Source organism: Photinus pyralis, unplaced genomic scaffold (genome assembly GCF_008802855.1).
Source record: "Photinus pyralis isolate 1611_PpyrPB1 unplaced genomic scaffold, Ppyr1.3 Ppyr1.4_LG1, whole genome shotgun sequence".
NCBI classification, from domain to species: domain Eukaryota; kingdom Metazoa; phylum Arthropoda; class Insecta; order Coleoptera; family Lampyridae; genus Photinus; species Photinus pyralis.
In genome coordinates, this window is record NW_022170249.1 from 35,332,825 (window position 1) to 35,355,339 (window position 22,515).

The following is a 22,515-nucleotide window of genomic DNA, read 5'->3' on the forward strand; positions in this document are numbered from 1 at the left end:
GGGCCATAGGCCCTCGGGCTTTTTAACTCGTCGCCCTCGAGAATATAAACATCACTATTATGCCCTTAATACATAAATAATAACTATTACAAGTAGAGTTCTTGGTAAGTGTCAGTGTCAATATCGCTCGATTCAGGGGAATGCCGGCCGCTCGGGCATCAGGTAAAGAAGGCTGTCTATTTAACGCGATTAGTCCGTTAACCTGCCCCCTCCCCCTCTCTTAGAAATTTGATGGTCGCCAGTAATGCGCTCGTTATGCTCTCACATGCGCCACCGATTATAACTCTTGCTCCATTATCGTTTTTTTGGCAATCCGAAAAACACTTGGGAAGAACCAAGTATACGTAGCCCCCTCCCCCGGTACATATTTTGTCGCTGGTATCTATGCCATCTATTACACCTGGTTATGAATTCAATTGCGCCACATAAAGTTAAAATAAAGCTAGCGCCATCACGGTTAAGACATGAGAAATTTTCGAAAAGTGTGTGTGTGGGGGAGGGCATCTTAACGTTTTTAAAAGTTACTTTTTTCTATAATGTTTCTATACTAAATGCTCTCCTAGGTATGCGCTAAAACGCGCCGTATAAAGATATCATTGAGTCATTCTTGTTTTTGCGCCACTTGAATTAAAGGTTGCGCCATACGTAGTGGGGAGGGGGGGGGGCTTACGTATACTTGGCCCCTTGGCGCATGTGAGCGCATAACAAGCGCATTACTTTGTAATAATATGACAATCAAATTTCTAGGTAGAGAGGGGGGCAAGTTAACGGACCCTTGGCAAGCATATTAAGGCGGCGAAATATTTAAATTAAATTAGGTACATTCATATAAGTTTCAGTTTTACACCAAATGTATTAAGATAGATAAAAAAATGTAAGTAACTTCTAATTTGATGCAACATACCGGCCGCCTTAAATGTGCAAATGTGTAAAAAATAAAAAAAAATAGGAAAATGAAATGGAAAAATTATCAATTCATTTTCGGTAATAAACAGGGCGCCGCAGGATGCCCTTTTGCGTTTTCATGTTGACTACCCGTCCGCGCATCGCATTTATTCTCGTCCATAAATACCATCGAAATTTGGAGCAGAAAGAGGGTTGAAATGCCGTGCGATACTGCGATTCCTTCATTGACAGATGCGCTTGCGCATATTTTGCATCAGCTATTTAGAAGCTGCTACAAACTTCGTACCCCAATCGCTATACAGGCTGATCAAATTCGAGGACCACCATGGGGATCTCGGGAATTGTAAGAGATAGGTAGGTAGTTTAAATTTGGCAAAGTTGCGTATTTTGATGCTTAACAAAATGCAGTTTTGAAACTGAAAAAATTCCGACTACTTTCGGAAATATTAAAGCATTTTAACCCATTTTAATATAACCCTCTAGAGGCACAATTGCTTAGACTGTTATTGGTCCATGTGCTCAAAACTCTCAAAATTGTCATCACTGCAGTGCAAACTAAAGTGACTTTATAAGAACAGTGGCGACAACTTATCATAATCCGCCATATTGGAGCTAAAAGATTGATTGTCATGTCTGATGTCAAATTGTGGCCGTCGAATAATAAATGTCAGTTTCATTTACGTAAAGATTCTCGTTCAAAACTAACGGCGCAGTTTAAAGCTTTGCAGAACAACATATGGGAAAACCACTGCCTCCCAAATTCAAAAAGATATATGAAAAACGGTATAATAAGAATAAAATAAGGTGCAATATCCAAAATGTACATATAATAAAGGTAACCATTAATCATTAAAGTGTGTTTGACATTTTAGTGTCTTCTGTCACTTCTTGACCCTTGTCGCGTGTTTCTCCTACCGGGATAAAAAGTATTGCTTTAGTCCCTTAAATAGACTGGTTCACTTTTCGAAGTTTTTCTGTCCTAGGAGCATTTCAGACAACATTTGGCCAACAAGGCTTTTTTTACTAATTGGTACCTGCTGAACACGAATATCGATGTTGGCACCTCGAAATCTGAACCGGAAGTCCAGAATTCAAGATGGAGGCCAATTTCTGAAAATGTTTATCTTTTCACTCATGCGACCGATTTTTTCGATCTAAAAACTAATTATAATGTTATTCCTGACGTACGTCACGATAATAATAGTTAACTATTGTTTTAATAATAATGTAATAGTTTTTTTAGCGGCAGGATGCGTAAATTTAAGAATTACGAAATTCCTAGCTCTCCTTGCCAAAAGGAGGACTTGCAAAACGATTGTTTCTAGTAATCCTGACATATATAAGTATTCCCGACATGCGTTTATATTACATAATTCTCCTTATAAAGCTTTCATAACTACAATCTTTCGAATTTTACGTTAATTTTTAAATGAAAAAAATGAAGGAGTTAAACTAAACTGCGGTGTTTCGGAAGATTCTATTTTGCTAGGTATTAATTACCGTTACTCAGGATATATTATTATTTATTATTATTCAAGTATGAAAGCATATAGAAAAGTGAAGACAAATTTATCTTATTTTCATGGTGTTAGGTCAATCGTCTTCTTGAGAATATAGGTAGGTACTAACTACATGGTCGTGGCAACAAAGTAGATTAATTTAATGACAATTACATTACAATTAATTTAAAGACAAAAAAATCAAATAATATGCTTAGGTGCACCATCTTCGCCGGCCTTCCCCTAGTACAAATCAGTTGAGCCTTGCAACATTAACAAAGTTTTGACGAGCAATCCTATTTACAACGACAAAGGACGATATCTAGAGCAGCCTTCGGAATTAATCTAACGTTATGAGAATGGGAATGTAGCCATTTTCAATTCTTTCCCCAGGAAATCAAGCATAGATATGCTAGTCTGAGCGACATTTCACAGTTTAAGGTCAAAGAACCACCTCTCGCGATTTACACCTGATATGCCGTAATTAGGGAAATGGATGAAATGCTAGAAAAGATTAGATGGAATCCCAAGAGAATGGAGTTCAGAATGGTTAGATCTAAAGCTTCGCAGCTCCTGAAACCTGGCAATACTTCTTCACTCTGAGAAGCCCTACTTGATTAACCGAGATGGGGCCAGGGACGTGCGCATTCTTCCAAACGGACGTAGAGACTTCTCCCTACAGAACTAAGCGGGACGCGCACCGTCGGTGGAAACTATGGTATTAGCTACCTAAATAGAGGAAAAGACGCCACCTAAAATATGCGAGCCAGGTCGATACTCTGAACAAGTGTACCTAGTTATGATACCAACCTTGTATAGTTTTGTCACGAAGATTTTTGCAAAAGATATATCTTCTCGCTGAGGAGTATGGTACCCAGCGTGAACAGTAAAGAAGAGCGCTTTTGAAACACTATCTGGTTCACATCCGGGTTCGGATATAGATATTTGTAAATGTCTAGTGTATTGGGTTGGTAGACCAGCCTTGCGTGAAACCCCCCCTGCTTAAAAATAAAGGTCAAAAATAAATAAATAAATAAGAATAAATGCATCCAAGCGTGGAAATTCACAACAGCAAATGATGTGACATCACTTCCTGTGATAGCGTAAAAGGACAGGATATTCGTTATTACTGCTTTTGGCCAGTTCCTCTGCACATCATTATGGATAGGAACAAATACATATCTTTCTTGAAGTACCGGGCTGCAACCAAACTTCGTTTGCCAGTATTTTCTCGAAGTGATGAAGAAGCAACAGAAATACATCTGTATCTGTAGCGTTATCCTAGTATCCGCTTCCTTGTGAAAAGCTTCTAAGGAGGAAATCTGTGTCGTCTGACGGTTACAGAAAACTTTTCTTTCATCACTGAAGCCTCCAGCAATCACCAGTACGCCGTCAAATGGGGCGTCTTCAAGGTGATGCGACAATAACTCGCTTCTTTTGTTTTCCTCTAATGAAAGGAAATTCTTTCATATGTGAGGTAATGGAATATCGCGGATATCTAACACACGACGCACAGGAACCTAAATGCTTGCCAAAACAGAAATAATTTAATAATTACACGATGTGAACAAATTTAAACAGTAGCCATACAGTACTATGAAAAAAAGGTTTCCACTTTTACGCACTTTGACGTTAGAAAAACTATGGAATCATTGTTTAAACATTTGTTCACTATTATTATCGTGCCGTACCTCCGTCAGGAATAACATTATAATCCGTTTTTAGCTCGAAAAAATCGGTCGCATGAGTGAAAAGATCAACATTTTCGGAAATTGGCCGCCATCTTGAATTCTGAACTTCCTGTTCAGATTTCGAGATGCCAACATCGATATTCGTGTTCAGCAGGTCTAAATTAGTAAAAAACGCCTATTTGGCCAAATGTTGTCTGAAATGCCCCTAGAACCTGTTAAAACGCTGCTTTTATAAAAGTGAACCAGTCTATTTAGGTTTTTTTAGTTATGGTAGTATTTTTTCACTCAAATGTACTTTTCAAATGTGAATCTTCTTTGAACTTAAATAACCAGTTTCATGATAGGAAGAACCATTAACATACAACGATCCTTCTAATAAGTATTTAAACAGAACTTTGAAATGCATAAAATGTTACCATTTTCAAGACGTTTGAATATGAATTTTATGGAGCACGTTTGTAAATGTGTATATTTTCTATAATAAACAACATCCATTTTTTTCCTGGTGCTTATGTATCCTACTTTTACTTTGGACTGGAACGTTGCAATTTGCAATTTCTTGTATAACCTTCTACAAACTTGTTGCAATGGCTTTTGCAGGACCTCTGATTAAATTTAATAGACATCCTAAATAATTTTCAAATGGAAAAGCGCTAATAATGTCTAAACCTGATGTTATAAAACTATGTTTTTCACCGAGTAAATGCAACACTGAGGGCATATTGTACACCAAATCGGCTTTCTGATAGACTCGTGGAATGCCTTTAACAAATTTGTTTATAGAGCTAGATGAAACTTCTTCTGACGAACTACATAAAATACGTTTTGCACTGTGAAGCAGTAAATAGTATATTAAGATACAAGTGTATAGTCAAGTCTTTAAAGCACGCGCAACGAGTTTAAGGGCACGACGCAAAGCGGAGTGCCTTTAACGTTGCAAGTGCTTTAAAGACCAATTATACACGTGTATCGTATAGTATTTTTTATTATACCTGCAGTATAATTTAAAAATAGGTAATACAATGAAGTCATATTGACGTTATACGCGAATACATGTCTAATTAATTGGGCTGGGTGTTCGTAATTTCACGATTGCCATGGAAATGTCACTTGACGTTTGCTTATAAAAATCATCGTCTTTGTGAATTAAACGATTTCCATTGAAAAAGATAATACACCGTTCATTTAATCGCTTGTAAAATCTAAACAAACGTTGGTAGGTGTAAAATCCAACTCCAGTGAAGCCTATTATAAAGAATATGAAAAGTTGTTTCCATGGATGAATAGGAAGTTACTTCCGAATACAGTCTTAAATGAATCGATAATGCTGGCATACATGAAGGAAATGTCAAAGGTATTTAAATCTTCTATATTTTGGTGCATTCATTCAAAACTTCCAAGCAATGTTGCGATTAAAAGTCGAACAGATTTGGAAGCATACTCTAAATTACGTGCGTTTGTGAAAGCTTCAACCAAAGGATGGGTACAAAAGCCAAAGAAATGTTCTGCATTTACAGAAAGCGACCTAAGATGATTTTTTATTTCATCCAGATGACAGTTTCAAAAGTCATACTTGAAGTATCGTTACTTAGCAACTTTAAAGCACGTGTTTTAAAGGCCTTTTTTCGCACGCATTTGAGTGTTTAAAACGGAGATTGTGATTCGGGTATAATAAAAAAATGATTATATTCGTCTACAGAATTTAGAATATTTTTAAATATGATAGGATCAATGTGTAATAGAATAAATCTAAATTCAGTTGCCTTGAATCTATCCATTTCTAATAATTATCGTGGTTTTCGATTAAAATCGGACGCTACTTAGGTCCTTAACCGTAATAATCTATCAAAAATGATTAATTTTGCGTTAGGTTTTATCTTTTTAATCTCCTCAAGTCATCACAACACCGAGGCATACGAGATGCATTAAATCAAGCGGAAAATGTGTTCGCACCTTTGTCTTTAATTTTCAAAAGCGACGAATCGTACAAATGATGTCATGATTCAACAAGATGATGCACCTGCACGTTATTCTAGAGCCTTTCGAGAATATCTTTCCAGAAAAAGTTATTAGCACGCATTCAGAAACAACCTTGCCAACGCGTTTACCCGATATAACCCCGTTTGTTGAAGGTGAGAAGATGCTGTCTGTGTTTAGAAAATAATGGAAAGCTTTTCGAGCATAATTATGCTTTAAATTTAGTTGTTTTATTTATTCGTTTTTTTGTGGTATATGAATTCCCATATCTCCTGTTAATTTAATTTGATTTGTTTTTTTCTATTACATTGTTGTCGGAGTTTATTTATAAAAAATCTTTGTACAAGTCCGTAATAGGAATTTTCTTAATTAAGACCGTTAAAGTTAAACGACAATTAAACTATAAAATGCTATACATAATTGAATTCAGAATAAAGGGCTATGATATCGTAATATCAGGGCTGGATTAAAAAAAATGAAGCTGATGGTTCCGCTAATCATAGGAAAAACCCCACCTTGAAGAGCATTAAAAGCTGCTGTGGATAAGTGTCATTAGTTATGCTCTAGGTCAAAAACGTCAAAAAAAATAATTTTTTCAAAATATTTCAAAAATCAGAAAATTGTTCAGGGATTTCTAAACGTTATCTTCTTAGACCTTTGATTGTGCAACTTCTCATTCATTTAACCAAAACCAAAACACAGTGTATAAAACATGCACTTTTTGACGTGGTCGCTTCACTTTTGCATGTGTCCTTCTTCTCCTTTAACTAGGTCCATGACCGAAGGGCATTATTATTTTTACGAACTCTTAGGTTAATGACGTCGACAGCTTTCATATTAGCATGCAGAGGATCAACCTTTTGCCTATACGATTTTGAACGAAGGAGGATCTCTTTTCCATAGGAACAGAATCTTTCTGTGTGATGCTATAACACTTTCAATTAGCGGATTAACTCTAGCCTGTGTCAACACCCGTGCTGATGACTCTAGTATGTAATCAGTCGATTTATTTTTGATTTGTTATTGCCAAGATACGTGACTAACCATTAACGGGCCTCGGGGGAGTTTTCTTTTTGAGGTCAAGAAGCTATTATGTGTATGTGTATGCATCAGAAGCATGTAGTGTACGTACGTACCCAATTAGGCATCGTTTAATGTCAATTTCCATTATATTTTATATTTCCATTTATAAAGGATCCCGCAGGTAAACAGGGCAATTATATTAATGTATGGTTTCATAAAGATCCTTTCACATTACACCAAATCAACTCACTCATGTGTCATTTTATATACTTCTAAATAAATACGTAGATAAGGAAAGGGGTTTCGTTTAAATTGTGTGGCCCATTAAAACTAGACCACCACAGACAATCATTACTTACACTCCGCGATGTGCGCAAATTTATCCTCAACACAAACACACACAAATACTGAACATTTATCTTCTGTTTTCAGTTATAATTTTAAGGATTACTGAAACGTCTAGCGTGCATACATATATTTCTTTTTCTTGATTTTTTCTAACACAACAGAATAAGATTTCTCCATTTGCAATGCAAAAATATCAAAACTGGTGCTACCAAAACTTTTGAGTATAATTTATGTCATATTCTAAAACTAGAATAGAAATATACCACTCCCGACCGAAATTCTTAAAATCTCTCGCGAAAAACATGGATTTCGTTACAGAATAATACGAGCGCAAAACCAAACGGCATTACTGCGCGTAATTATATTTCCATCTGAAAGCTTGTTTTTATTCGAAGCTTTTCGGTGATTACACAATATGCAAATACACGCCCGGCCGGTACTTACGATGTCAACTTGATATATTTTCTTATGCTTTAATTTTAAAATTAAATTTCATTAACTAATGTATATACTCAGAGAAAAGTGCTTTCTTCGGAGTCCCTAGTGACGTGGTGAATTCACTACATTTCTAAGAAAGACGGTTAATTAAAGCCCTACGTTTAAATTAAATCTCTTTCAGAATTTAACCTGTTTGAAGAATAAATGGGATGGTTGGTGGTAAGAGCTCTTTCAATTTTATTTAAATTGCAATTTCTAAAGAGATTTCAGACTTCATACGTATTTCTTACTTATTACCTTAAGGTTAATGACCATCCAGTATTTTTAAAATTGTTTTGTAGGTAAAAACTGCAGCCTTATTTACCATGCCGTTTGTCGGTGAATTGTTTCCAGTAAGATTTATTCGAGGAAGCAAATTTGATTTCATGTACTACCGTTCTTGTTAGCTATTGCTTGAGATGCAAGCTATGTGAGAAGTAAAATAAGAAAAAGACAAATTACAACATGGAACATTATACTGAGTGAAGTTATCTATGAATTTAATTTGCCTTGTGGCTCGAGAAAGACTTGTCATAACTTAATAACACATCAAAAGCGGCGAGAGAGCATGAATTACTACAATTCTAACGAAATATTGCACATCTTATGTTTGATATAAGCTTTGCAAGCAGACGAAGACCGCGAGTATGATATGAGGAACTCGAAGAGAACCTTTTTCTTACAATTTATGTTTCATAATTAAACAGCTATTCCATTTAGAGTAATGCAATGTACTTTACCTTAAAAATGTGTTCTGCTTAGAGAAGGGGAAAGATAAAGTGGATACTTATAATAATGCTGAAAGAGCAAAAACGTACCTTGTGTTATTTTCAAACAATGGATCCATTTACCTACCAGTGGTTGTGCATGAATTTCTATTTTCAAAATTCACATATGAATAAAATTGTATTTACACCGTTTTTTGTACCCATAGTAGAAGCGATCGAGTGTGTACGATAAACGTTCGCAATTAAATCAAGTAATTCAACTCCCTTCTTTCAAAGCCGAAATTTGCAATAGAAACATGAGATTCTGTTTTCTTATTGGATAAAAAGGCAAGCCAGACTCGGTGGTTCCGTTTTCAATTTTTGATAAATAGTTGAACGCACGATAACCGAGAATAATGATTATTGTTAGTCAAGGTCTTCATAATAACCATTTAATAGTTGCGAAGAGATGCGTAGATGCGAGTTATTTCAATTTCCTCAGACTACTAAGCTGCGGAAAGTAAACTATTCGGAGATACACGACTTTCAACTTTTCCGTGCTCGCGGATAAGGCACATTAACATTGATCAGTTTTCCAATAGTAGTTCAGATTTGCACATGGTGTGCCATTTCCGTGCAACCCTGGCATGTCACTAAATGCGCCATTTTACTTCTTGGACTTAAATTAAAAAAATTCTATTCAGGGGATGGCATTTGTGGAGATATGTAAAAGTATGTGGTAGCAGTACGACGCTCATGTGACCATTGATGAATTCACGTTCACAGTTCACCAATAATTCGTTGCCCAGTAATAAGTTCATTAAATTACCTTATACCATTTAAGCATTTTTTTAGGCTTTCTCGTGATCAAATTAAAAGTAACAATAGAATTCGAATGAAAAAAACGAATAAGTGCTTTAATTCCGTGTCGGCTTGTTCTTTTATATATATAAAATAGAAATCAAGGGAAATATCTATTGAACACGATACTTAGCAGGAAACCAAATATAACAATAGATTGGAATAAGAGCGTAACATCATCAAAGGATCTACGAAAGAGTACTTGTGCGTTAAGAGATTCTTTTAGTAAAACCCTTGTCCTGATTATATTTATATCCATCATGAGATTAAAGCCATTGAAATACGATGTAACGAATTTCATATGTACTAATTTAATTTCTATCTTTTGAGAATTGTTATGCGCTTCCAATGCACTCTGCACTTCAGACATTGTAATATGTACGTATTGCAAACGCATATTAGGTGGAATTATAAATTTATTTTATATTACGTGATTCTATATGCGCTCTTTTCTTTTCGCGTTATATAATATAAACCTCATATTTATTTAATTTTCTCACAAATGTTAATTTTAGTTCTTATTCTTGCCGTACAAAAATGATTACGTAATCGGTTGCCTATTTTCAAATTGACCGGGTACTTAGCTTAACAGTTACTTTTTACTGTTCCTCAGTTAAACTTAAAACTTTCGAGACGCGAAGGACATGCAGTACGAGTATCAAAGATCACAGGACCAACCTCTGACCCTGCCACCGAAAGTTGACTTCTGGGTTCCAAACTCGCTTGGAATTAGTTTTAGCTTAGTACTAATCCGGATGCCAAGGTTCATTGAATTCGGCTATGTACTTTCCGAGAGTAGGGGAGCTAGCTCGAAATCCACTGAACGAGAGTGATCAAAATTTTAACCGATGGAGTTCTACTTTGGCCTATCCGAGTATACTAAAATCGACCGTCTGCCGCCTCAGGTCATATGACTTAAGGGCGCCGATGCGGTTCTTCTTGCGGTACCAATTTTAAATGGTTGTTTTTTGAGAAAATAAGTTATACACCAAATGAAAACGTTGATATTCAGCCCTGTGATGTATCGCTAACGTTAAACTTAACGTGCAGGTTATATGTCAAAAACGTCATTTTGCTTGTCAGATAACCTGCACGTTAAGTTTGACGTTTCTGATACATCACAGGGCTGAATAGCTCTTAAAAAAACATTTGATAACTCCGCAAGAAAACAATTCTTGGTCGGGTTTTCACGAAGTTTATACAGATATTAAGGTTACCGTTGGATGAATGAATCTGACTTTTTCTACAGACTAATGGCAGGTACGGCCAATGACTTGACAGTGTTTCTTTCGGGTGAGTTGCGCTAATAAGCCCCCCAGGTATGATCACGAAATTGATAGGAATGGATAGAGGACACCTTAATAACACGTTTAGAATAAAAAATTTGCGGAAGAGGGCCTAAATTTTCCACAATCTTAATTAAAAGTTCACTTCATTTTCTGGAAATCTGGTGTTATTTTGCGTATATTTTGTCATTCTTAAGTTGGCAAAACTGAAAAATTTTATGTGACAGCTTTCATTTTCACTTTTTAACAAAGGTGACAGTAAATTTTTGTAGGAGGTTATGTTAACTTGTTCGTCTACTAAAATGAAATATTCTGGATTTAACGTGTATATTAATAGAATGCAATAAAAGTAGTACAACAGGTATAATATACAATACAATTTTAGGTTTTGTTCGACTTAAACACCAAATAAGTGACACTTTCATGTGACTGACATTTTAATGACACCACTTTTTGAAGTGTATACAGTCTAAACTTGAATGCATTAGGGAAGAGGAATGTCGTAGAGAAGGTTGTATGTGGCACTTCCTGCATGTTTCATATACCACCTGGTTCGTATCGACTACTGATTAACTTGGAACGCCTTTTTCGTATCAATCGCTGCTTAGCATCCACCGCCTACTACGATCGAGAGGGGAAGGAACATCTCTCGCATTTTCGATGGATCGCAGCTACGTTAGCGATCGCCGCTTAACTTGGAACGCCTTTTTCGTATCAATCGCCGCTTAGCATCCACCGCCTAATACGGTCGAGAGGGGAAGGAACATCTCTCGCATTTTCGATGGATCGCCGCTTAACTTGGAACGCCTTTTCGTATCAATCGCCGCTTAGCATCCACCGCCTAATACCGTCGAGAGGGGAAGGAACATCTCTCGCATTTTCCATGATAATATTGTCAATCTCACTTCAACGTGACACCCTTGTGTTATTTCCAAATCACTGGGATTGAAACATGAACATGAATTAAGTAAAACATGTAGGGAACTGCTTACTACTATTATGATATAATTAAAAACACATGTATAATACTTGTACATCATTATTTAATGTTTATTATATTGTGAAAAAATAACATATAACCTCTTAAGAAATTAAAGTTGGCACTGAGGAATTTTAAGAACACTATAACCCACTTAAAATCAACAATGTAATTTGAATAATATAACCTCACTTACGACGAAATGAAGTGAACTTTGAATGAAGATTGTGGAAAATGTAAGGCTTCTTCCGCAAATTTTGTAACTGATAACGTGTAATTAAGGTGTCCTCTATCCATTTCTATCAATTTCATGATCATACCTGGGGGGCTTATTAGCGCAACGTAACCTTTCTTTCTAGCGCATTTTTTAAGAATTAAACGAAGTCTCTCGTCTGGGTGAATGGCAAGCGAAGCCTAGAGTTGAACAAGTTGAAGCGTAGAAAGAGAGAGTGCGAATGGTTCACAGAAATCAACACCGTTACCCATCATGCTATGCCAACTACGGGCCCACCTCAACCCAATTCAAACACGGCGACATGGTGATGGAGCGATCCAAAGACAACGTAGTGGAAGACTTTAGGCGAAAATGGCACGGGCCCTATCTTGTCATCACACAAGCCGGAATAAACGCTTACTGGATACGGAAACACAAGGGAGAACAGGTGAAAGTTCACATTCACGCCCTACCCCAGGACCACAACACACCCAATCGTCTGCAGCGCCGACACCTCTCCCTAAAATGATATCACCCACGCCATCGACGGGAAGCACGCCACCGCCACTTGCGTTTGAACCAGACCGTCGCGTCGCAACCCTTTTGCAGCGTGGGGAAAGGGTTACTTTTCTCCACCGATTGTGTATTACTAATAATTTCCTTTTCGCTTCCTTACGGTTAAATAAAATACCTATTTGGGTTATAATAAATGAAATAATTAATTTCCTTGCAATGCAAAAATACACATACTCGTACCTTTAATTCAGACCCTGTCTTCTTTCAAATTTCTGTAGTAAGGGAAACCCCGTTACAATATTCTGTATCTTATTTTCATTTTTTCAAATGCAATGCACATATCGGAGCCTAAGTTAAGCCATAGACTTTAATACCCTCGATGAAGATTTCATTTGCGTATTCTACTTCTTATAATCTTAAAATAAAGTTGACCTTTCGGTGGTTACTGAACTACGATAGCGTAAGGCCGAAATCGACCACTTCCAAAATACCTAATAAATATATTTTAGTAAACAAGGAAAGGTAAACTTTTTTTACCATAGCTTTTGTTGAAAGGACACAATGTTTTTCGTAAAAAAAATTTTTTGTAAGCAAGGGAAAAGAGCAGACCGAGAATAAAAACCACTATCTTATGTAATATTACATTTCAATACAATTCTCCATTTCGGAACGTTTTTGTCTGAATATAATTGTAACGAGAAAAATGTAAAACGTTGTATTAATTATTTCTTATTGGCTATCCATTTCAACACTACAAAGTGTGTCATCATCAGGCCGTGGTATAAATATACGTATAATTATTGAAAAAACATAACAATATTGATCTTATCGTCAATGACAAAAACAATAGGTACCTATATCAACAATAAATCAACAAACACCGCAATTCGTACTGGATTTATACATCATAGAACAAAAACACATCGCCAACAAAGTCTATCCACATTACAAAAAAAATACATATCCACACTCTTTCAACAACACCTACACAAAGAATTTGCTCAATGCTACTACGGAATCAACGTTCACATTTACAATACACTACCCTCCTTCAATAATACTCACAAAACACACCACTGCAACATAACCACACTATTTGACACCTGTTTTATTTTACATAAGTATGTCTTTAATTGTTTCATTTATATACATTTAATTTGGTCCTTATATTCAAAATTGCTAAATATTTCACGTTCCATAGTCGATACATATTTCAAATTTCGCATACATTTCCATAATGGATTCATGCACCACAAATTTTCACTCGTTTTTATGTCATTGACGGTAAGATAATTATTATGTCTTTTTAATAATAATCATACATACCGTGTGAGACAGGTTGAACGCACCATATGCAAACGTACGTTATTGCGCTTGAGGCCTCGTGGATCCTTCGCGTTCTACGTGGGACACTCTGTATATTTATAGCGCCGCCTCATGATAACACATTTTGTAGTGTCGAAATCTATAACCAATAAGAAATAAGAAGTACTATCTAAGGTTCAATGCTGATAGAGATATTGAGAATGTTGAGTACAAGGAATCCAAGATGGCTGTGTCCTGGCGTCAAAATCAACATTTGGGGAGCATTGTCACATTTCTTTCTGTTTTGGATTCCAAGTAGGTAATGAGAAAGTCAAATTCATAACAAAGACAAAAAGACCACTGCGCAGTGCAATTTCACATTTTTAAATACCGCAAGGGCTACGTCATGAAATGATTATAGGGGAAATGTAATTATAGATAGAAACAAACCTCCCTATACATTGCTCGTTGTTATGAATCTGGTGCCTTTGATCTGGCGATCAAATCATTTATTATCACCAATTTTAAATCTAGTAAATTCTTTGGAACAATACAGTTAGTAAGACGAGAACAGTGTAATAAAAATCGAACCCCATTCAAGTACGCCATTATGCTTAATAAAATGTAATTATATCGAGCCGGTAATAAAAACCATTACTCCTTGTTGCTTTAATTGCATTAGGTTTAATTACGCTTGTATGATCCTATTGGTTATCGTTTAAAGTATTGAATTGCAGAGCGATAAATTCGAATATTGCAACTGCACGTTATTGGAAATGTATAATTGAAACATGAAGCTTTCGCGAGCTTTGAAGTGATCTGTTCGATTAGTTTTCTTAATCCTATGTATGACAATACTTGAATAAAAGCTAAGTCCTGCTTTTTATTTCAGAGTGACAGTTTAGCTGAATCGGAACCGGCTCCAAAGGACATGACAGCTGTCAATGCGGTGAGTAAATTTGAATGGCATACTTTTTTAGCGGAACCATAGCTACTTACCTACTTTACACTAATTCCTAACGTCTGCGTCTGTAATTAACCGTGGTTCGTTTGTCGCAATCACATTTAATTAGAAATTCCTATTAACGTTAAATAACCCCGAACTATATTACTAACGAAGCAGTATTTTAATTGCAAACAAGTACCTATATCATTTCTTTTTAATTTTAATGGAGTTGCAATTTGAATCGACTGTTTTGTAGCGATATTTTATATGAAGCTTGCTTTAATTTTAATGCCTTAATTAACGGAGTAGCTGAACTAAAGTAATGTTGTTGAAGTTGTTAATCACGTTTTTGAATTGCTTTCCAAAACTGAACCAACGAGCTTAACCTTATATAATGATTAATTACTTCAAAGTTGCGTTAAATCATAAAGTACGATTGATTATATACATTATTTATTATAAGTTTGTCGTTGATCGTTCAGGTGAAATATTTTTGGCGACTGAAAATGTTCTGTAGCTATCCGCGTCGTGTTATGAAATACTGTTATTGCTAATGCTCCCAAGGTACGGCTACAACGATTTAAATTCGAAGTTAAAAACAGGAAATGAGGATATTATTGTCGACGAAAACGTTACGAAAATTTAATTCGAGCAGAAATTGTTTTTTATCACATAATTTATCCCATTTGGTAATAGTAAAGCTTGAATACGATTTAATTTAATACAGGCGTTGATTAAAATTCGTAATTCGTGTAGCTCGACAAAATGGCTAAATTGTGAATAGTGTAAGCATATCGAAAATTTCATAGTCGGGCAAATACCACAATCATTAAGGGCGTAGTAATATACAATCATTAATGTGAAAACAGAAGTAGCTCTTATGAAATTTGCTATGTTTATGTGAAATATATTCCTTTTCCATTCCCCCAAATGTGTAAAAGATGAGTTATATGGATAAGATGTCTAGTGTTTTGTTCAGTGAAGAGACTAACCCATAAAGCTAGCTGTAGGGACTTACTCCAAAAATATAAAAAGTTACCTACCAATCTGCGTACTTTCAATTTGTGGTCAGTGGCAACTTCTGCATGGTCAAGGGAGGCTTATTTTTTTAAATGTCAACCATTACTTTCCATTACATATTGCTGTATGCAATGGCGATCACTAAGCCACCTAGAAAACACCTGTCTATCTATTTCAATTTATTGAGTCACTCATAAAGACTATAACGTGAAACTCTTAAAATCCAGGGTCGTAACTTCGGCTCGTTCTAATACGAAACTGTCCTTTTACACAAAATACAAATTTAGCCCAAAAATATGCACTCTGGGTCAGAAATACTACGCTACAAGCGCTCGATCGAAACAGGTTAAATAAAGTTTTAATTACTTAGAACTTCTTTAAAAAAAACCTGTGTATATCGCCAAATTACATTTTCTATAGGAAAAGAAGAAAGTTATGACAACGAAGAGACAAGGATGACGTCTTTCATCTGGTGCCCATAGGTCGCAAATGCATGTATGAATTCGTATAAATAAAGCTGACGTGCAGAATAAGACTGAACATAGTACGGTTCCGAAACTGTTAATCGATTCTAGATCATATTGCTTACGTCAAATAATATTAATTGAACTGAACTTCGTTTACATCCAGTTTTTGTTTACAGCAATGTTGTTTACGCCTACTTGATGCCATGCCATGCAAGCGAAATTCACTTCAATAAACATTCTTTAACGTAAGCGATACGAACTACAATCGCTTAACTGTTGCGGTACCTTACTTTGTTCATTCTTATTCTGCACGTCAAAAATAACACGTTGTAATAACGGATGGACTATATTATGATGTACCCATGTACCCGAACTTGTAGTAATACAAACCTCGCACTGAACAACGGCCGGTTTCCCTACGTTGTGAAAGACCAGGTCGCGCTCATTCGTACCCAAGCTTACTATAAGAAATATGGATCGCAAATAACACACTTATTGAATTTGAAAAGCAAAAGAAAGAAAGAGTTGGTTTAAACAGAATGCATTTATAGCCAAAGGTATGCGCCGTGTTCCCCTAGAACTCATGGAACTAAAGAACCGAGCCGAAGAAAATTCCGAATTAATGGTCACAGAGGGTAAAATATGGGGGAGGGATCTGGAGCAAGAGAGGTTACTGTGGAAAAAGCTAAACACGCATTCAACATCTCGCGTCACAATATCCTAAAATTAGTAATCCGAGGGAATTTGAATAATAAAAAAATCACCTTATTCTAACACCAAATTTGATAAGCTTATAAAGAGTGGCAACTCAAAACCGACTTAAAAGTACGTAAAATACATTGTTAATTTGCCGGACCTCCTCCAGTCCAGTAGGTATCTAAGGTCCTTGATACGATAACTCTTAGACTAAAGTAGTATTTCGAGATCAATGTCGCTAAGTATTTTTAACACTCCGGTATTTACCTCTGCAAGGCGAAAAAAGTTAATTACATTCAAGCAAAGACAGATTCATGTACAAAGAATTCAAGTCGCTAATCAATCTTAATCCAAATAAAATTTACATTGAAAGCAAATAAATCCAAATTCAAGGATCGCTTACCTCTAAGTTGCAAGTAGGTCAAGGCAACATAAAAGTAATTTTAATTAAAACTAAGTACACTACCTTTTTCTTATAGCACAAAACCTACACAGACTGAATTTATAATTTTTTAGGCTATCATCACAAAAACGTTGATTTTGTGGTCGCTTTTGCGGCCATAAAGTTTCACTTTATTGTACGCTTCTGTCAAACTTTACTTTATTGTACACATCTGTCAAACTGTACCTACTTATTTGAAACTGATGTGTGAGAAACAGTAATCTGTTTGATACAAAGCGTCTATCTGGTCTAGCCCCATCAAGGATAGGGCCATCCACGTGTGTTTTTTTCATTTTCGGACTTGTAGGAATGTTTCACACTATTTTGCATAATCACAATGTTCACATTTAAAATTATAGTTTGACGTTTCAATCTTTGCTGCTTGCAGACCTTTTTGAAGTGTAGAACCAAAACATGAGGAAGATGTTATTGCTTACATTATTATACGAAGAATCACCAGCAATTAACTGAGAACACAAGTAGCTACCTATACCTACCATCAAAGTAGGTAATCAGGTTTCTAATAATTGTACAGCATGTTAACTATAAGGTCTTGGAAGCCACAGTTACGAAGGACCTATTGCATTTGACATTATTAAAATCTTGTGCAACGGAGGAAGTTGTGATTGTACTTTTACTCTCAAACGCCTGCTCTTATATCATACCTATATGACTTAGGGTCGCAACGCTTGCAGCTTCCAAAATTTTATTTGGGGTATCTGAACTGTCGCTATCGCCCATTTTGATACGCACAAAACACACGCAAAGATGCTAATTATAATTACATATGACAGGAAATGCTTTGTTTTTAATTGTCTAAGATAACTATGATTTTCAGAAAAAATATGTTTATGAGCAAATTTTTGAATTCTTTTTTGATGATCGCCTAAAAAATGTTGTGTGCACCTTGGCCAAAAGTGATTTGTTAGGCCTCATCTGAATTGCGGCCTCGGCTACCGCCTCGGCCGCAAACAGCAGCTTCGGCCAAAAAAGATCACTTTTACGGCCTTGGTACACAAATAACTATTACGTAAAAGACTCGCTGAAAGCAAAGGCAAAAGTGACGCTACATTTACCATGAACCTGTATGAACCTCAAATTGTACCAGAAGCAAAGCTAAATCAAGACAAAGATGTCATTCATATAGAGAATAACATTGTTTAAAAGTTGCTGAAATAAGATTCTTATAAAGTGAGTTGTATTTTAAAGGTTAATGTATTCAGCTGAAAATGCGGTGACTCGATATACACCAACGGTTCCCCTAGCTTGAATTTTGAAATCACTATGTATTTGATCTTTTTCTTGTCTTGCAAGTTTCTTGCTTCTTGGTGCTGTCGACATTCTTCTGTATACGTACTATCCGCTGAAGGTTATCATCACTTCCAAAGGTTTCTCTCTAATGGTTTTTCTCTACAACTGTTAACGTTTTCAGTGAAGATAATTCTGCATTGTTGGTAATTCTTCGAATATAATATAATATGTGTGAAGGAATTATCGATGCATTAGAATTATGGCGGAAAAATCTAATTTGTGAATTTATGAAGTATTCTTGTTGTAAGTTTTCTCACCACGTAGAAAATTTCATTAAAAATTGATTAGTAAACTGCCCTACGTAACAGACGTTCGAATGTTTGGATTCAATTTAGGTTGGAAGCTTCCAACAACAAATTTGAAAATGTAATGGGAACTAAGAGGAAAAATTTTTCGCAATTACCACTAAGTCTTAGCTTAGTTTTTCGACATTTTCCAAATCCTAGCGCACATGTAGCGAAATGTCATAACATAAAACTAACGTTTACCATTAAAACGAAGTATCATCTTCAAAATTTATCGTTATGTTTTGCAGTCAACGCACGCCGACACAAACCGTATAAAAATTTATGGCTACTTTTCTGAGAGACCACATTCGGAGCATTTCGCAACGGATTTGGAAATCAATCTCTAACTTTTTTTCTTATAAGTCTTTGCTGTTAGCTTACTTTTTCAATATAACTGCAGTTAGTTTCTACGATTTTGTAGCTTCTGGGAACATCCCTCCGATTCATATAGTGGATATTTACTAAATTATAGTTGCTTCGTGACCTATTTCCGAATCAACTTCATCTGCGCCTTATGGCTTCCTTGGGCTTTTAAAAATAAGTCAACCACACATTCTCCGCTTCATTCGTTACATTAATCAAATCGTGGCGCGCCTAAAGAACTTTTAATAAAAATTTCGCAATAAATTCTAATTATTGTTTATAATTCAAATCTGGGGAATCAAGAAAACAATTTGAAGCTTTCAGAGGTTTATAGCTATAATATTCCGCGTTTATGGGTTGTATAAACTTTTATGTCTGAATTTAGAAACAAGAAGTGTAACGTAAAAATGCCCCGGTTTGTATTTAAAAGTAAACTTTATTATTATCATTTCCTGGTTCTTTTAAGGCAAAAGTCGACATAAAATTTTCAGACCGCCCGGAATCTTTGGGAGAGCTGCTGTATTTTGGTAGTGCAACAATGAAAGCTTTTCATGTAATAATGGCGACCACATGCGAGATCAATTTGTTTGTAATGCAAGGAAGTCGTTTGGTAAAGGATGCACTAACCGTTTAATGTAAACCAAGAGATGTTTAAGCTGCAAGTTGTGGACTCCTTCAATACAATGTGTCTAAATAGTAGAGCTTGGAGATTTCGCATAAAGCTATCACAAAGCTTGTAGTAACCTTAACAGCGTAAACCGTGACGTTTCTGTGCTTGGATTATTTACCTTAGAGGAAATGTTGCTTTACAAAGCGCGTATGAAAAATACGGCATTGCGGAGAATATTTCTGCTTGTCTCTTTTTTGCGCTTCCTTTTAGGAAAATAAATACACTCACAAGTTGGGACCACTTATTTCAAATTTGAAATGGATCGTTTACATATAACTTCTCTCCCAATAGATGTTCGAAACGAAAGCCATTATCGCACTTCTTTCATTACAACTTTGTACTTATTGCATAGTGAAAATAAATCAAAGCATTTCAACAAAGATTAAACGTTACCTACGTGAAGTTATATTAGCGTGCAAGAAGTCAAAGAGAATCTCAGATTCGCCCGCTCAGTAAAAAGTTGCCCCTAAATCCCATGAGTAAAATTAACGAAAACTTGTACTGCCCCATTATAGACAACGAGCGACAAAGTCACTTCCGGTTGACGAATATTGAACAAAATTTAATCAATTATTCCCTTGACCATTGTCAACTCTACCTATTGCTAAAAACAGAATTGGAAAATTCGAAACCGTTGGTGAGTTATCGTACCCACAGACGGACTGACGGGCGGACAGAAAGTCCAAAATCATAAACTCGCCTCTTGTTGCTCGTTAATAAGGTAGAAGCAACCAGGACGTGAAAAAAACTAGTAGCGTTGAAGCTTTCTGCTCTACTTGAGGTTTGCATCCAAGATCCTGTAGATTAAGATTAGCTTGACACTTAAAGTTTCAGCTTGCAGTTTCACATATGAACCTTGAATTTAATAAACACTTGAATGTTAAAGTTTGAACTTGGAACTGAGAGCGCGGTACCGAATTATACGATTTTTGTGTATGTCTGCCTGATGAAATAGGCGATTCTTATTAACCAACTCGTAGGATTAAGTGACAAAATTCTCCTAGGCCTGAATGACTTTAAGTGAAATGATGGCCAAGTTGTAACAGGGAGTCGCTTGGTTGTTTTCTAAAATTTGTTTTTTTTTGTCAACATAGGGAAATTAGAAATGTACCGCCTCATAGCGAACGTAAACGAAAGTACGTCTCGCAACAAACAAATGATAACAAGAAACGTTACGTATTGCGGAAAAGGGGCACGGTTGCCACGATTTCTTGGGACTGCTGTTTAAAGCCGTACAAGTTACGGAAATGCAAGTTTTCTATTGGTTGCTAGGGCACGCCAATCGACCCAATTTGGCATTATTAAGCTTTCCCATCGCCACGACTAAAGCTTAGCCGTCAACAATCAGCTGGGAAGATCTTCATTAGGTATCTACACTGCCAGCATTTTCGACTTTGTTGTTCAAGATTTTTAGTAACGATGCTTTCTCAGATGATCGAAGAGCTCCATCCATTTCGACAAGTGGTAAAGGAACCGGGAACATTCGTGCTTCAATATTGACTTCATGTCTACCGACCAGGCTACCGACCGACCTGCCTTGTATGTCATTACATTAGTATATCCTTCTCTGTTTCAATCATTTTCTTCCCATCTTTTGATAAACCCAACAATATGCAAATTTTCTCTTATTTCTCCTTGATGAAGTTCGACAAGTAGCGTAAGTTGGTTTCCTGTCTCTAATAGTCTTCCACACTCCTACTGTCTTGAAAAACACGCTGAAACTCGTTGGATCATCATTATTTTCTTGAAGAAAGGGCACAAACTGAGGTGTTAAAACATGCATCAGTACATGAAAGGTTATCTTGTGTGCCCTCATGGCCTTGGCGTAAGATTTTCCTTCAAAAACTTTGCCGATAGAATACTCGTAGAATGATTGCGGAGCTATTTTCAGAATCATGCAAAATTCTAACAACCTCTGCTTTCCTAAGTTCCTTACCTCTGACAACTTCTCCTCATTCCCTGGTCTTTTCTGGCATGAAATGCACAGAATATGATTAAACGTAGTTCTTGTTTGTAGTAAAGAACTCAATGTAAAATACCCTGCGGGGAATAATACATCGCATTTAAAAACAAAAATCTTTTACGAAGAGACGAGAGGTAACTCCACTTATCGTAATAACAGTTACAACATGAGCAGAGAATTTAGGTTCCCTGCACGTACTGTAGCACTCACATTTATTTACTAGTTGACACGTATTTTTCACACTATATTCATAAAAACCATTCGTTAAAAAAACCGTAAACCACACCCACCGCGATAGCACCATCAACGTCAGGTGTGTTTTTCAAAGCATCGCATTGACTTTCTTACCTTTGAAAACCCCAGAATCGACGTTTATATTACGATTCTAGCTCAAAAGACACGTTAGATACGCTTAAACATGCTCCCGACGCCATCTTGGCTGCCATCTTGGATTCCGGACTTCCGGTCCAAATTTCGACGTGGAAACAGGCATTTTCGGATTCAGCAACGTTTAATAATTAGTCTAAATAAGTTGTTTCTCCAATTGTTATATGAAATGCT

At 36.1% G+C, this 22,515-nt stretch overlaps 1 protein-coding gene across 6 annotated transcripts in view; it reads left to right on the forward strand.

Annotated features, from left to right (window-relative positions):
• The first annotated feature begins 5,443 nt into the window (after positions 1-5,443).
• Positions 5,444-22,515, forward strand: part of LOC116160483 — a 321,930-nt gene continuing 304,858 nt past the window's right edge. For 5 of the 6 annotated variants that reach the window (XM_031473680.1, XM_031473683.1, XM_031473681.1 and 2 more), the window contains exon 1: positions 14,682-14,738. In XM_031473680.1, the coding sequence (XP_031329540.1) occupies positions 14,721-14,738 (18 nt within the window). In that variant the 5' untranslated portion in view covers positions 14,682-14,720. Of the gene's footprint in view, positions 5,451-14,681; positions 14,739-22,515 lie in introns of those variants that run through there. The other variant, XM_031473685.1, reaches the window with a different exon arrangement.